This window comes from Tachysurus vachellii, chromosome 9 (genome assembly GCF_030014155.1).
Source record: "Tachysurus vachellii isolate PV-2020 chromosome 9, HZAU_Pvac_v1, whole genome shotgun sequence".
NCBI lineage: Eukaryota > Metazoa > Chordata > Actinopteri > Siluriformes > Bagridae > Tachysurus > Tachysurus vachellii.
The window spans coordinates 25,233,433-25,250,351 of record NC_083468.1 but is presented as its reverse complement, the minus strand read 5'-3'; the positions used below and the strand labels follow the sequence as shown (position 1 = coordinate 25,250,351).

At 37.5% G+C, this 16,919-nt stretch overlaps 3 protein-coding genes across 3 annotated transcripts; all 3 read right to left on the bottom strand.

Annotated features, from left to right (window-relative positions):
* LOC132851711 (extracellular calcium-sensing receptor-like) lies at positions 1-3,511 on the bottom strand. The gene is made up of 6 exons (XM_060878695.1): positions 3,297-3,511; positions 2,876-3,167; positions 1,939-2,730; positions 1,511-1,738; positions 1,292-1,415; positions 1-905 (listed from the first exon to the last, which is right to left on the bottom strand). The coding sequence occupies exons 1-6, from the start codon at positions 3,509-3,511 to the stop codon at positions 1-3; spliced, it is 2,556 nt and encodes an 851-aa protein (XP_060734678.1).
* Positions 3,512-6,083: 2,572 nt separating this feature from the next.
* Positions 6,084-9,341, bottom strand: LOC132851144 (extracellular calcium-sensing receptor-like). Its single transcript, XM_060877781.1, has 6 exons — positions 9,127-9,341; positions 8,690-8,981; positions 7,726-8,517; positions 7,405-7,632; positions 7,122-7,245; positions 6,084-6,985 (listed from the first exon to the last, which is right to left on the bottom strand). Exons 1-6 carry the CDS (start codon positions 9,339-9,341, stop codon positions 6,084-6,086), a joined length of 2,553 nt encoding a protein of 850 aa, XP_060733764.1.
* A 2,651-nt stretch (positions 9,342-11,992) lies between these two features.
* Positions 11,993-15,402, bottom strand: LOC132851710 (extracellular calcium-sensing receptor-like). Its single transcript, XM_060878694.1, has 6 exons — positions 15,188-15,402; positions 14,769-15,060; positions 13,813-14,604; positions 13,422-13,649; positions 13,094-13,217; positions 11,993-12,894 (listed from the first exon to the last, which is right to left on the bottom strand). Exons 1-6 carry the CDS (start codon positions 15,400-15,402, stop codon positions 11,993-11,995), a joined length of 2,553 nt encoding a protein of 850 aa, XP_060734677.1.
* Between the last annotated feature and the right edge of the window lie 1,517 nt (positions 15,403-16,919).

The window sequence follows — 16,919 nt, the reverse complement described above, 5'->3', positions numbered from 1 at the left end:
TTAACTGGTATTTTTTCCCATAATTTGTTTTTTCGTATTCTTCTCTGGCTTCAGTATAATTATGTAACATTTTGGAAGAAAGATACAGAAGAGTAAACCAAAGCTTGATGCCAAAATGGCAAATATCTCTACAGCTACAGTGAATTTTCCAGGAGAGCTGACATAAGCAGGAATAAATGTGATCCAAACTGCACAGAATATGAGCATGCTGAATGTAATGAATTTAGCTTCATTAAAATTATCAGGCAACTTTCGAGCCAGAAAAGCCAAAACAAAGCATAAAAGAGCCAAAAGTCCTATATAACCCAGCACAGCCCAGAAACCTATGGTTGAGCCTAAATGACATTCTAATATAATCTTTTCCTTGTAATGGTTTAGGTTTTTAAAGGGGAAAGGAGGCGATATTGTCAACCAAAGCACACAAATTAGCACCTGAATGAAAGTAAAGCCGAGTACACTGAGTCTCTGCTGTGGAGGCCCAAACCATTTCATGACATTACTGCCTGGAAGTGTAGCCCTGAAGGCCATTAACACTACAATGGTTTTTCCCAGAACACAGGAGATACAGAGCACAAAGGTGATCCCAAACGCTGTGTGACGCAGCATACAGGACCACTCAGAAGGCTGACCAATGAAAGTAAGTGAACAGAGGAAGCACAGAGCCAATGCAAAGAGCAGTAAGAAGCTCAGTTCCGAGTTGTTGGCTTTCACTATTGGTGTGTTTTTATATTTAAGAAATATGACTCCTATTACCATCGTCATGAATGCACCAACAACCGAAATAACTGTGAGCAATATTCCCATAGTTTCCTCATATGACAGATACTCAATTTCTTTCTTCACACATTCATCCTTCTGTGGATTTGACCAGTAATCCTGCATACATTGTTTACATTCAATAGAATCTGTAATAGAGAAATAAAGAAGTTAGATATACTTGATAAATAAGTACAAATCAATACAAAAATGACTGTGTTTATTTAAATAATGTAAATCTAATATTATATTTTAATTATTTTAATTTATATAATTTATTATTATATGTCCGTATAATATAATATCCATATATTTTTGACCACAGCTCATTAAATACTTGTCATTCTTAATATTAGTTGTATCATAAATATGTGTATGCACATCAAATTGATTTTGAATTATAACCTTATGAATTATTATCCCTTTTAAATTATAACCCTTAATGAATTATTAACCTTATTTGCAAGCTTTTAGATGACCAGGGCAAAGTCTTGAATGGCACTGTAATTGTCACAACACCTAGATGTTTCTGTACCTGTCATATTACTAATCTCTCCTGCAGCACATGGTATGCAGTCAAAGCAACAGATTGGCTTTCCTTTCTGCACAGCTTTCCTTGTTCCTGGTGGGCAGCTCTCACTGCATATTGATTTTGGAATCTAAGCAAAAACATTTTTATTTAGTACTTTATAGTGCATACATATTAAAAGAATGATATCATGAAATATGTTCACATATTTTCCCATATACTCACTGTATCAGTATTTTTTGCCCAAATAATAGAGGGCATGTTTACAGATAAACGACTCTGAGGAAGTAGGGAAGAGTCATAAAATCCCACCGATACAAATTTATGTGGGTGATCTTTATCTTTTTGCCAGTTTATTATTTCATATTTTCCTGCAGGGTCACCATTTTTATCAAAATATATGCTTTCTCCATCTTTGGTCTTGAAATGCACCTTTTTGATATGTTCAAGGAACTAAAAATAACAACAATTAGATATTAACCAAGGAAAGTTCAAGTGTTAAGAAAAATTATATACTTTAGAAATTCTCTAAAGTGAGGAGTATTACACTTTGTGTGTAAAGTATACACAGTTTTCTTTCAATACAGCATATTTGTATGTGTCAAAGCTATACAGTGTGCATAAACAGTGCCTTAGCACCACTTTTAACTCACAGTGAGAGGATCAGGCTGCTTCTTTGTAGGACAGGTTTCTTTGCAACCAAGAAGCTCATGTAAGGTATGGCCAATGGCATAAACTCCTTTATACACATTACTGATAATGGGCATCATAGACATATCAGTGAAGGTGTTTTCCACTTCAGACAGGTTTTCTTCTCCTGTGCATAGTGGTAACCCCTCTGAATCATTCTTCATTGCATATTTACAGTTAAAAAGAGCTTCCCAGAATTTGGTAAAAATGCCACTTCCTACAGATTTCAGTGGTTTTATATCTAGAATGAAGTCCTCTAGTCCTGTTACAGTTGTTTTGGAAATAGCCAGCCCTATGGCTCCTTGCAGTATATTTTGTTTATCCAGTGTGGCCACAACTGGATCAGCAATCCAACCCTCTGTTCCCACCCATTGGTATCCAGTGATGTTGTGTTCAGTGAATACATGCACTAAAATCTCCCAGTCCCAGTGAGCAAGAAATCCCACTATCACTCGAGAAGTGGAGCTTTTGATTTGCTCTACGATTCTCAGCACTCTTTCTTTGGAGTAGGTTCTAAAAAATGGAAGGGAATATTCTAAGCAGATGCCCAACTGTTCTGCAACTTTAGTAAATGTAGCCATCCCAGTATTACCATAATCATCGTCTCTTCTTATTGCACCCACCCAGGTCCAGCCAAAGTGTTTGACCATCTCAGCCATGGCTCTAGATTGGTGGTAATCACTGGGAACAGTGCGCAGAAATGAGGGATATTTCTTTTTGTCACTGAGACACTCACAGGTGGAATAGTGACTGATCTAAAATTACATGAACACAAGCAACCCAGGCATTATGTTCAGTCATTTTGCACAACACAATGCACAAAGAGTGAGCTATACATAACAATGCCTTTAGCTGTAACTTAAACATCTTTAAAGTGTTAAAAATCACATAAATTCTTACTATGGGCATGTTGAAAGGTCCGATGCTGTTCGCTATAGCTGTGGACACCGATGAGTATGCCTCACCTATTATGGCTTGCACCTGGGCTGGCTTTGTGCAGACCTGATGAGCAACTGTGTTCTCATTTCCATTAATAAGCGTCATTGCCATTTTTACTCCCATTGCTGAAGAACTGCAAGTGTCATAGATCTTGTAGCCCAAGGTGATTCCAGGAAGTAAAGAGGAACTGTTGTTAATCTCTTCTATGGCAAAGATCAAGGACTGTGTGTATTGAAAGGCTCTGAAATCCAAGCTGATTAAAAAAAAATCAGACAGAGTGACAAATCCAACATTTTAGAATACAGTAAAGGCATCTAATCATAATTTTCCATAGTAAACACTCAATTAATAACATGAATTATCCTTTGTCAATAATGCTTACCTTGTGCACTTTATTGGAGGTGGCATGACTGAAAATGACATGTCTGCGAACTCCCAACTACTATAGAAGGGAAAAATTCCCCCAACCATGATTTCACCATTCTTCCAAAAATATGGGTATGCAAGGTCTCCTTGAAGGCTACAAGTTGTCTCATTAGCTCTGGAAAAATTGATAATGGCTATTATCATATGCAAGACAGTAAATATTGACTCCATTTATCTATCCTGCTTTTGAGAACAGATGATGAATACAGAGCATATGTGTGCCTATTAAGTTATGGTCTGCCAGTAAGTTGAACAGGAAGGATTTAATGGTATTTATACAAATGGAAATGCAAATCCTCTATGGTATAGTTACACACATGAGCCACAATCAAAGGAGGTGAGATGTTTTCTGAAATACATTCCCCCTGCACAACCTGATTACATGCCATGGAAATTATGTATTACCAATATAAAAAGTCTTATACAGTTCACAGAAAAAGCAGTGCTGAGGTTTTGTCTTTGGTGTCTTTCCATGTCCTGCAGTGACCCTAATTTTTTTGCTTTCCAAATATAACACAGTCTCAACACGTGTTTGCTTTGAACACTGGGATTCTACATTCATTGTATATGTTTCCAATGTATTTAGCTATGGTTATCTATTTTTTATACTGGGTCATAATAATTTATAATATTTGAACTATAAGCTTACTTATAGAATTCCTATAGCTATGTCCACAACCAGGGGGGCATGGTGGCTTAGTGGTTAGCACGTTCACCTCACACCTGGGGGTTCGATTCCCGCCTCCGCCTTGTGTGTGTGGAGTTTGCATGTTCTCCCCGTGCCTCGGGGGTTTCCTCCGGGTACTCCGGTTTCCTCCCCCGGTCCAAAGACATGCATGGTAGGTTGATTGGCATCTCTGGAAAATTGTCCGTAGTGTGCGAGTGTGTGCGTGAGTGAATGAGAGTGTGTGTGCCCTGCGATGGGTTAGCACTCTGTCCAGGGTGTATCCTGCCTTGATGCCTGAAGACGCCTGAGATAGGCACATGCTCCCCGTGACCCGAGGTAGTTCAGATAAGCGGTAGAAAATGAATGAATGAATGAATGAATGTCCACAACCATGTACAACACAGCTTCATAGTGGCAACTCAGAATGGATCAGGAAAAATGGCTGTCTCACAATATGTAGCGTATTGGGCAGAAGCTTGAAGAAGGCAGAAAGGGGCATGTGGTAGCCTAGTGGTTAAGGTGTTGGGCTACCAACCGGAAGGTTGTGAGTTCGATCACAGGTCCACCAAGCTGCCACTGTTGAGCCCCTGAGCAAGACCCTTAACCCTCAGTTGCTCAGCTGTATAAAAAAAATGAGATAATGCAAGTTGCTCTGGATAAGAGCGTCTGCCAAATGATGTAAATGTAAATGTAAGCTGGACACAGACTGTCCACTTTGAATCTGGCCAGCACCATATCCCTGCTACATGCTCAAAGATGCTTCTTAATTGTTCCTCCAGGTCATTTTCAATACAGTGACGCAAGGGCTTTGAGAACCAGCAGCGAGAGCGCTGGCTAATTCTACCAAGCTCATGAAGTACTTCTCAGTCCTTCAACTACACTTGTACCAAGGCCTTAAAATGTTATTACTTTTTTTAGTGCAATGATTTTATTTATGACACTGTAAGAATACACAAAACTGAAACTACACACCAGGCATCATGCTGCACAGCAATGTCTGATTTGTTAAGCTGCATGGGGATGGTGCTCCACTCTATCTGGTGGTTTTGGGTCGGCATTGCAGGTCCAGATGTTACATCAGACCATGTAATGTTTATGTTCGTGACAGCACAATTAGAAAAAGACTAAACATATGGCTATGTAAGGGTGACCAATTTTCTCCATAAAGAATATGGCAACATGACTTGGACTGATGAGACCAAGATGGAGATGCTTGGTCGTTATACAAAGCATCACATTGGGTAAAAAGCAAACATAACCTATCACTACAAAAAACACGTGCTTTCAAATATCAATGAACTGAGGCTATAAAATGTCTTGTAAAATGAGTTGTACATCAAAAAAGAGTTGTAAATTAAAATATTGTGGCTGTAGGTGTTGGTGGTGTAGGTGGTGCTACATGTGGCTGTACAGTAGGTAAAACTTTTTCCTCACCTGATTTCTATGAATGTTGGTTTATGCTTTGGAAAAATGACTCGCAGTTATTGCTGTCTTTTTTCTATTTGTATTTAATTGTCAATTGGGTTATTTGTGTGTTTACAGAACTTGGTGAACACCACACAAGTGTTATTAAGCCCTTGGTAACTAAACTTGAAGGCAGTTTCAGATAAGGCATGAGTACAAGAATCCGGTACAGGTACATTCCATAGAAATCTTCACACCACAAACTCTTTAAAATGACAGAACTTTATTCCTTTTTATAATAGGGTTTTCCATATAGACTATGCATCATTTTACTGCACTAGTTCCGATATAATCTACAGTATGTTTCTATGTAATAAGCTACTTCAACTGTTATATATGATGTATGCAAATTTATTGAAGAGTTCAAAGGCCCTAAGGCATTACACCCTTTCTATTACAACAAACGAAATGGGTTCTATATAGTAAAATAAACTTTACACTGTACAATGGTTCAAAGCTGTAACAGCAATTTATACTGTTGAATTAATGTTAAGAATAATATTTATATCTATATTGGTGTTTCAGTGAAAAAACGTAACGTTAGTATTTAAAGTATTTGGCAATAAGCTTCATATAGGGCAATAGAGTTGATTAGTATTTAAACTATTAGCTTTACTTAACCTTCCCCATGATTTGCTTTTTAGTGTTTTTTTCTGGCTTCAATATAATTATATAACATTTTGGAAGAAAGATACAGAACAGCAAACCAAAGCTTGATGCTAAAATAGCAAATATCTCCACAGCTACAGTAAACTTCCCAGGTGAACTCACATACGCTGGAATAAAAGTGATCCAGACTGCAGAGAACATTAGCATGCTGAATGTAATGAATTTAGCTTCATTAAAATTATCTGGTAACTTTCGTGCGAGGAAAGCTAAAGCAAAACATAAAAGTGCCAAAAGTCCAATATATCCCAGCACGGCCCAGAAACCTAAGCTGGAGCCTAAATGGCATTCTAGAATAATCTTCTCTTTGTAGTGCTTTAGATTTTTGAAAGGAAAAGGGGGGGATATTGTTAGCCAAAGCACACAGATTAGCACCTGAATGAGAGTGAAGGCGAGTACACTGAGTCTCTGTTGTGGAGGCCCAAACCATTTCATGACATTACTTCCTGGAAGTGTAGCCCTGAAGGCCATTAACACCACAATGGTTTTCCCCAGAACACAGGAGATACAGAGGACAAAGGTGATCCCAAACGCCGTGTGACGCAGCATACAGGACCACTGAGAGGGCTGACCAATGAAAGTAAGTGAACAGAGGAAGCACAGAGCCAATGCAAAGAGCAGCAGGAAGCTCAGCTCAGAGTTGTTGGCTTTGACTATTGGGGTATCTTTATATCTAAAGAAAATGATCGCTATTACCATCGTCATAAATGCACCAACAACGGACACTACTGTTAGCAAAATCCCCATTGTTTCCTCATAGGATAAATATTCAATTTCCTTCTTTACACATTCATCCTTGTGTGCATTTGACCAGTAGTCTTGCTGGCACTGTTCACATTTTATAGCATCTGTCACATAGAAAAAGAGAAAGTAAGTAATAAAAAATAAGATAGACAAAGTGATGCATATATAGGTTATTGAAATATTGGAGACCCTTCAACTGGGAATGTTGTTTCCCTGTTCCTTTCTTGGTCATTTCTTTACCTGTCATGTTACTGATCTCCCCTGCAGCACAAGGAATACAGTCAAAACAGCAGATGGGTTTTCCTTTTTGTACAGCTTTCCTGGTGCCTGGAGGACAGCTTTCTTGACATATAGATATCGGTACCTAGCATCGATATGAATATTTACAAAGAAATTATGAATATTTTATTTATCATTTATTTTAATTGTTTAAGTATTAAATAATTTAAACAATAGCCATGTCAATATGTAACTAAATATTTAAAATATGAGGATTTTTATTTAAATTTTACGTTATACTCACCTTATTGCTATTTTTTGCCCACACAATCGAGGGCAAGTTTACTGCTAGTCGACCAGGAGCAGGTAAAGAGGAGTCGTAAAGTCCAACAGTTATAAATTCACTTTGATTGTTTTTATTTAATTGCCAGTTTATTATTTCATATTTTGCTGGTGGGTCACCATTTATATCAAAATAAACTTCTTCACCTTCTTTGGTCTTAAAATGTACCTTTTTGAGGTGTTCTAGAAACTTAAGAAATAAAGCAAATTTATATGTCAATAAAAAAATGTAGATGTAAAACTGTAAAAAAATTAAGTATTATGTATTATGGTATTAACTTACTGAGAAGGGATCAGGCTGCTTCTTTGTAGGACATGTTTCATTGCAGCCAAGAAGTTCATGTAACGTATGGGCAATGGCATAAACTGCTTTATACACATTACTGAAAATAGGCATCAGGGACATGTCAGTGAAAGCATTGTCCATCTCAGACAACTTCTCTTCTCCTGTGCACACTGGTGAGTTTTCTGAATTATTCTGCACTGTATATTTACACTTAAACAAACTCTCCCAAAATTTTGTAAAAATTGCACTTCCTACAGATTTTAGTGGCTTTATATCTAGAATGAAGTCCTTTAGACCTGCCAACTTTGTTTTGGGTATAGCCAGCCCTATGGCTCCTTGCAGTATGTTGTGCTTATCGTTTGTGGCCACTATAGGATCAGCGATCCAGCCCTCAGTTCCCACCCACTGATATCCAGTGATGTTGTGTTCAGAAAGCACATGCACCAAAATTTCCAAATCCCATTGAGTGAGAAATCCCACTATTACTCGAGAGGTTGAGCTTTTAATTTGCTCAACAATTCTTAGCACTTTCTCCTTTGAGTAGGTTCCAAAAAATGGAAGCGAATATTCTAAGCAGATGCCCAGTTGCTCGGCAACTTTGGTGAAAGTGGCCATACCGTTGTTACCATAATCATCATCTCTTCTTATTGCTCCCACCCAGGTCCAGCCAAAGTGCTTAACCATCTCTGCCAGGGCTCTGCTCTGGTAATAATCACTGGGAACAGTGCGTAAAAACGAGGAATATTTCGTTTTGTCACTGAGACATTCACAGGTGGCAAAATAACTGATCTAAAATCAGATTCACACAGGTATCTCAAGCATTAGGTTCAGTCAGAATATTTTCATTTCACATCAGAAATAAACTAGAAAGTTTGTTTCCAGCTGTTCATTTCATATACATTCTTAAAATACTGTTGTAATGTTTTTCCCCAAAATGTATAAATATTGTGTTAAACCTTACTAAGGGAATGCTGAAAGGTCCAATACTCTTTGATATAGCCATGGACACTGAAGAGTAGGTCTCTCCTATTATGGCTTGCACCTGTGCAGGCTTTGTGCAAATCTCATCAGAGGCTGATTTTTCATTTCCATTAATGAGAGCCATAGCCACTTTCGTCCCCAATGCTGCAGAACCACAGGTGTCATAGATCTTGTAACCCAATGATATCCCAGGTAATAAAGAGGAACTGTTGTTGATTTCCTCTGTTGCAAAAATCAAGGACTGTGAATACTGGAAAGCTCTGAAATCCAGACTGAAAGAAAATCAGAAAAAAAGTGCATTAAAATGACTTAATATGATTTACTAACAGTAACTTTACTACTTGTGGATCATTATACATATATTAATTATAATAGATGATCAATAATGCCATGATTTATTTTTTCAATGATGCTTACCTCGTACACTTCATTGAAGATGGCCTGACAGAATAAGATGACTCCGTGATGTCCCAATTACTATGAAAGGGGAAAATTGCTCCAACTATGATGTCACCATTCTTCCATATATGTGGGTCTACATTCTCATCACGCAGGCTACAAGTATAATTATTAGCTCTGGAATAATTGACAATGGCCACTAAAACATGCACAAGTGTAAAAATGGACTCCATTTAGTACTAATGCTCGAGAAATGATATAAGAGAGTGTGTATGTCTGAATGTGTGTGTTGTCTGATATATCATTAAGTTGAACAGGAAGCATGGATGGTATTTATACAAATCGAAAGGCAAATCTCTATGGTAAAGTTACACTTGTGGGTCATGATCAAAGGAGGCGTGACAATGTGAGCCTGTTTTATCTTTACTTTTCCTGTTTCTTTTCCTCGGTCACAGAATCTACTGTATGTTTGCTAAATCTTTAATCTGAGCATCTGCACCCCCAATATATTGTTCTTTAGTGGTAAAGAATGATCAGTAATTCTAGATATTACAAACAATTATGTAGAATAACTGCATCTGTGGGGGGGGTACGGTGGCTTAGTGGTTAGCACGTTCGCCTCACACCTCCAGGGTTGGGGGTTCAATTCCCGACCTCCGCCTTGTGTGTGTGGAGTTTGCATGTTGTCCCTGTGCCTCGGGGGTTTCCTCCGGGTACTCCGGTTTCCTCCCCCGGTCCAAAGACATGCATGGTAGGTTGATTGGCATCTCTGGAAAATTGTCCGTAGTGTGTGAGTGTGTGAGTGAATGAGAGTGTGTGTGTGTGCCCTGCGATGGGTTGGCACTCCGTCCAGGGTGTATCCTGCCTTGATGCCCGATGACGCCTGAGATAGGCACAGGCTCCCCGTGACCCGAAGTAGTTCGAATAAGCGGTAGAAAATGAGTGAGTGAGTGAGAACTGCATCTGTCACTCACCAGCACTAACTGGCACCTTATTCCAAAATTCAGAGAATATACCTTTCTGTAGTAAGTATGCAGATGAAACTGCTAGGCAATTATAAGACTATATTTGCCAATGTTTTTTTTGTTTGTTTGTTTTTTAAATACTTTATTCTCCACTACATCAGTTAGCCTCTTGGCTTTGTAAGACTTCAGAAAAGGCTTACTATATAGGCAGAGACATGTCATTTTTAGTTCATTCTTAAATTTTTGAATTATTATGCTATTTTAATCTCTTCAATTGTGGGCCACATGCCACTCAGCATGCTAGCATGTCCTGTATATTCATTCATTCATTCATTCATTTTCTACCGCTTATCCGATCTACCTCGGGTCACGGGGAGCCTGTGCCTATCTCAGGCGTCATTAGGCATCAAGGCAGGATACACCCTGGACGGAGTTCTAACCCATCGCAGGGCACACACACACTCTCATTCACTCACACACTCACACACTACGGACAATTTTCCAGAGATGCCAATCAACCTACCATGCATGTCTTTGGACCGGGGGAGGAAACCCCTGAGGCATGGGGAGAACATGCAAACTCCACACACACAAGGCAGAGGTGGGAATAGAACCCCCAACCCTGGAGGTGTGAGGCGAACGGGCTAAACACTAAGCCAATGTGCCCCATGTCCTTTATATGCTATATAATATATATATATATATATTATATATATATATATATATATATATATATATATAAAGAGAGAGAGAGAGAGAGAGAGAGAGAGAGAGGTACGAGATGATAAATCAGAAGCTCAGCGTTCATTTTCTGATATTTAGATCATGATGTAAAAAAACAACATAGAACCTGATATTTTTGTTTGAACTCACTCATTTTTTTAAAACCTGAGTTTTCCCATGAAGAGTGCATTTGTTAGGAAACTATCATGAAGACCAAAGAGATGCCTATGAGAGAAAAAGCATGATGCTGGAAGTGGTATCATTGCTTTGACTCCCATAGCCAGTAATGTGAATTTTTTTTTTTTATTTCATGCATGATATAAAATGCTTTTGTCACTACAGAGAGCCTATATTTAATCAGCTGGGTTTTCATTTATAAGTGGTGTTTATGCCCAAAAAAGAAATTATGCATTATGCAACCTTCCAAGCAGAAACTAAGACGTATAAAGAAATATTGGCAGGAGATTGAGAATATATTTACAGAATCTCTGACCCATGTGTAAAGCTATGTGTAACATTTCAGAAACAGCAGGAATTAGTGACCCCCTGTGGATACGTAGAAAATGACAGCTAAATGGCCAAATCAGTACAGTTCTACATTAATCCTCATATGAAATTATACAGCTCCATAATAACTGATTAATTAGGGTTACATGAGAAACAGTAAAGCATAACAATACTGTTTCTATGAGATTTGATGTTTCTATGTATCGATATGTCCTGCATATTAGATTCCAATCCAAATACACCTTAAGGCAGACTGTCATACACATATCAAAGGTAAGGTAGGAAGGGGATGTAAGGAAATGTGTGCAAACCTTCATTAAATATAATGTGTATTTATAACAATCAGTATTGTAAATCTAATAGGCTTAAGTAGGCAAATACGTTTGGTATGATCTTTTTACAGTATATATGATAAATATTAAAAAAGCAAAACAGGTACTATCAATTTGTTAACCGTAAAAAATCTGATTTAAGTAAATGACACTGGAAGGGGAAATAGGGAAATGGTAATATTTATTAATTCTATCATTTTAAGGACATTTTTTATTTATTTTACAAATATTGATTTACAAAGGAAAACGTATTGCCTATTAGTTTACTTAGACGTAAAGATCCTCCTTCTTTTGAAGAAGGTTTGAAAGATTAAGTGGGTTATATAATAAATCATAATGTACTGTATATTATCTCAGTTAAGACACCTTTCCCATTAATTGTTTCTTGGTGTTCTTCTCTGGCTTCATGATGATTATGTAACACTTCGGAAGAAAGATACAGAATAGTAAACCAAAGCTTGATGCTAAAATAGCAAATATCTCCACAGCTACAGTGAATTTTCCAGGAGAGCTGACATAAGCAGGAATAAATGTGATCCAAACTGCACAAAACATCAGCATGCTGAATGTAATGAATTTAGCTTCATTAAAATTATCTGGTAACTTTCGGGCCAGAAAAGCCAAAACAAAGCATAAAAGTGCCAGAAGGCCTATATAACCCAGCACAGCCCAGAAACCTAAATCTGAGCCCAAATGACATTCTAAAATAATCTTTTCTTTGTAGTGCATTAGGTTTTTAAAAGGGAAAGGAGGAGATATTGTCAGCCAAAGCACACAAATGAGTAACTGTATGAGAGTGAAGGCGAGTACACTGAGTCTCTGCTGTAGAGGCCCAAACCATTTCATTACATTACTTCCTGGAAGTGTAGCCCTGAAGGCCATTAACACAACTACTGTTTTCCCCAGAACACAGGAGATACAGAGGACAAAGGTGATCCCAAACGCTGTGTGACGCAGCATACAGGACCACTGAGAGGGCCGACCAATGAAAGTAAGTGAGCAGAGGAAGCACAGAGTCAGAGAGAAGAGCAGCAGGAAGCTCAGCTCAGAGTTGTTGGCCTTGACTATAGGAGTGTCTTTATATTTAAAAAATATGATTGCTATTATTATTGTCATTAAAGCACCAATAATAGACACTGCTGTTAATAAAATTCCCATTGTTTCTTCATAGGACAAATATTCAATTTCCTTTTTTACACATTTATCTTTGTCTGCATTTGACCAGTAATCTTGCTGGCACTGTTCACATTTAATAGCATCTGTCACAGAGAGAAAGATACAGAGTAAAAAAGTGCTTTTACATGTAAATACGTCAGAAACACACAATATAATAGAACACATACTTTGTTGCTGTTATATGTATCATTACAATATTTTAAAATATATTCTGATTTCTTACATTTTAAAGGTAATACTATATTTAACTTCTTTTTGTAGTTTGAGTAGACATTTTTGTACCTGTCATATTACTGATCTCTCCAGCAGCACATGGTATGCAGTCAAAACAGCAGATGGGTTTTCCTTTCTGTACAGCTTTCCTTGTGCCAGGGGGGCAGCTCTCACTGCATACAGATGTGGGCACCTGTGACCAAGGCAAATGTTTAAATTCATATTAAATGTTGTTTCCACTGGGCATTGCTTAAGCATTTTATATATATATATATATATATATATATATATATATATATATAAGCCATGGGCACAAAAAATATAATTAAACTAAATTTATATATTATATAGAGTAAGAACACCTTAATTCAAGTCACAAATGTCATTAAATACTCACCTGATTTGTATTTTGTGCCCAGATAATAGAGGCCATATTTACTGTTAAACGATGCTGAGCACCAGCAGAAGAGTCGTAAAGTCCGACAGTGACAAATTCATATTGGTTTTCTTTACTTTTTTGCCAGTTTATTATTTCATATTTTGCTGGAGGATCACCATTTTTGTCAAAATAAACCTCTTCACCTTCCTTGGTTTTGAAATGCACCTTTTTTAGGTGTTGTAGAAACTGATGGGTAAAATTGAAATGAATTCAAATGCAAATCAAATGCATTTGAAAATGAAAATTTTCAAATGCATTTTATATTAAAATATAAATGTTTCTGTCTATAGCAACCAAAGCACTATAGACTAAGTACAAGAAGTGTGACCTAAAAACATTGTTAACTCACAGTTAAGGGATCAGGCTGCTTCTTTGTAGAACATGTTTGTTTGCAGCCAAGAAGTTCATGGAGTGTATGGGCAATGGCATACACTCCTTTATACACATTACTGAAAATTGGCATCATAGACATGTCAGTGAAGGTGTTTTCAATGTCTGACACTTTCTCTTCACCTGTACACACTGGAATAGTCCCAGAATTATTCTGGCCTTTATATGTACAAGTAAACAGAGCCTCCCAGAATTTTGTAAAAATAGCACTGCCTACTGACTTCAGTGGTTTTATATCTAGAATGAAGTCCTTCAGCCCTGTTACAGTTGTTTTGGGAATAGCTAGCCCTATGGCTCCTTGTAGTATGTTGTACTTATCCAACGTGACTGCCACTGGATCAGCAATCCATCCTTCAGTTCCCACCCACTGATATCCAGTTATGTTGTGTTCAGAAAATACGTTCAGCAAAATCTCCAGGTCCCAGGGAGTGACAAATGCCACGATCACTCGAGAAGTAGAGCTTTTAATTTGCTCAACAATTCTTAACACTTTTTCTTGTGAGTAAGTTCTGAAAAATGGAAGCGAGTATTCAAAACATATACCCATTTCTTCTGCAATTTTAGTAAATGCAGCCATCCCGCTGTTTCCATAATCATCGTCTCTTCTTATTGCTCCCACCCAGGTCCAGCCAAAGTGTTTGACCATCTCTGCAAGTGCTATGGTCTGGTAATAATCACTGGGAATAGTGCGCAGAAATGAAGGATATATCCTTTTATCACTGAGACACTCACAGGTGGAATAGTAACTTATCTAAAATTAGATTCACACAGTTACATCAGGAACAATAGTCAGTATCATTCATGCTGTCACATACAGTATCATGAGCTGTAAATAAGCAATAATCACAATACGTCTCACATATAGAATAATATAATAAGTCTAAAAGTTATACAGGTAAATGCATAAATACTTACTAAGGGCATGCTGAAAGGTCCAATACTCTTTGATATAGCCATGGACACTGATGAATATGTCTCTCCTATTATGGCTTGAACCTGTGCAGGCTTTGTGCAGATCTGATCTGAAACTGAGTTCTCATTTCCATTCGCAAGTGTCATTGCTACTTTCACTCCCTGCGCTGGAGAACCACAGGAATCAAAGATCTTGTAGCCCAGTGAGACACCAGGCAGTAAAGATGAACTGTTATTGATCTCCTCTATTGCAAAGATTAATGTCTGTGAATACTGGAAGGCTCTAAATTCCAGACTTGTTAAATAGAATCAGATAAAGATAGAGAAACGTTATTCAGTTTATATCGTATGCAGTGGTATTGCCAACTGTTGGTGGTCATTTATTGTATTATTGAACATAATACTGTATTTACATGGCTTACCTCATGCAATTTATTGTAGGTGGCATGACTGCATAGGATGAATCTGTCATCTCCCATTTACTGTGGAAAGGGAAAATACCCCCAATAATGATATCACCATTCTTCCATAGCTGTGGGTATGAAAGCTCTCCATACACACTACAAGTTTTTTCTTGGGCCCTGGAAAAATTAATGATTGTCATTACAATATGCAATAATGTACAGATTGACTCCATCTAGTTTGTAATAATAAATGTATGGTCTGTTGAGTCACTGAGCAGAAGAATCATGTGCTATTTATAAAGAAGGAAACAATAACAACTCATATTATATGAACACAACCAAAGGAGGTGTGGCGATTCTAACCTGAATCAGGTGGGCCTTAATATTATTTTTTTCCTCTGGGTTATGTCTTACCATGGGGTGGGGCAGAGATGATCCTGTGTTTTGCTTTATTTTGTTTTTCTTCAAATATTGTTTTCATTTTATTTTACATATATTATTGTGGCTATGCATAGAACGCAAAACATATACGTATATGACATTTCTAAAAAAAAAATGTTTTCCTGGGTCAGAAATCTATAACATATCTGTAAATATATGTAAATGAGACCCAACTTGCTCTTGCACAATGTGTTTTATAAAATATTGAAATAATAACTTTATTAAATTGTATACAGTAGCCTTCATTATTCAAGGTACCAAAAAAGAGCCTGTACCTTTTGATCAAAGTAACTGTGGCAGACCAGCAAAGCCCAGAAGACACCACAAATTATCAATATACAGTGGTGTGAAAAAATGTTGGCCCCTTCCTGATTTTTTTTTTCTGCATCTTGTCATTTTAATGTTTCAAATCATCAAACTAAACACAACATGCAGTTTTTAAATGAAGGTTTTTATTATTAAGGGAAAACAAAATCCAGACCTACTGTACATGGCCCTGTGTGAAAAAGTGTTTGCCCCCTAAACCTAATAACTGGTTGGCTCACCCTTAGCAGCAAGAACTGTAATCAAGCATTTGCGATAACTTGCACTGAGTCTCTTACAGCACTGTGGAGGAATTTTGGTCCACTCATCTTTGCAGAATTGTTGTAATTCACATTGCGCATGAACTGCCTTTTTAAGGTCATGCCACAGCATCTCAATAGGATTCAGGTCAGGACTTTGGCAAGGCCACGCCAAAGTCTTCATTTTGTTTTTCTTCAGTCATTCAGAGGTGGACTTGCTGGTGTGTTTTGGATCTTTGTCCTCCATTGGATCAAAAAATAAAAAAATCAGGAAGGGGCAAACACTTTTTCACACCACTGTAGGTTATTTTACTTTTAGCTTTGAGAGGTAATTAGATAAGTAATTAGGTTTTTACACCATTGTGGTTCAGGTTTGGCCCATTCCTTCTGACACATTAGATTCAGGTCCCCAGGTCCCCAAAGTCATGAGGGCCCCAGTGATGAATTCATCCTTACTTGTATTGTATTAATGTTTGACATGTTGTCATTTTGAGATGCTTCTCTGCTCAACACAATTGTACAGAGTGATAATCTGAGCTAATGTAGCCTTTCTGTCCTTCCTGACCTTTCACATCTCATCACCCTTTTTCTTTTTTAACTTTAATGCACCATCTGGTGTAGACTGCTTTGCATCAGTATCTCAGGAGATCAAGTTATAGAAATACTGAAACAACGTACCTGGCACCAACAATCCAAGGTACCTGGCAGCCGGGCAAAAGGTACTGAGTTAAATTTATTTCATCTAT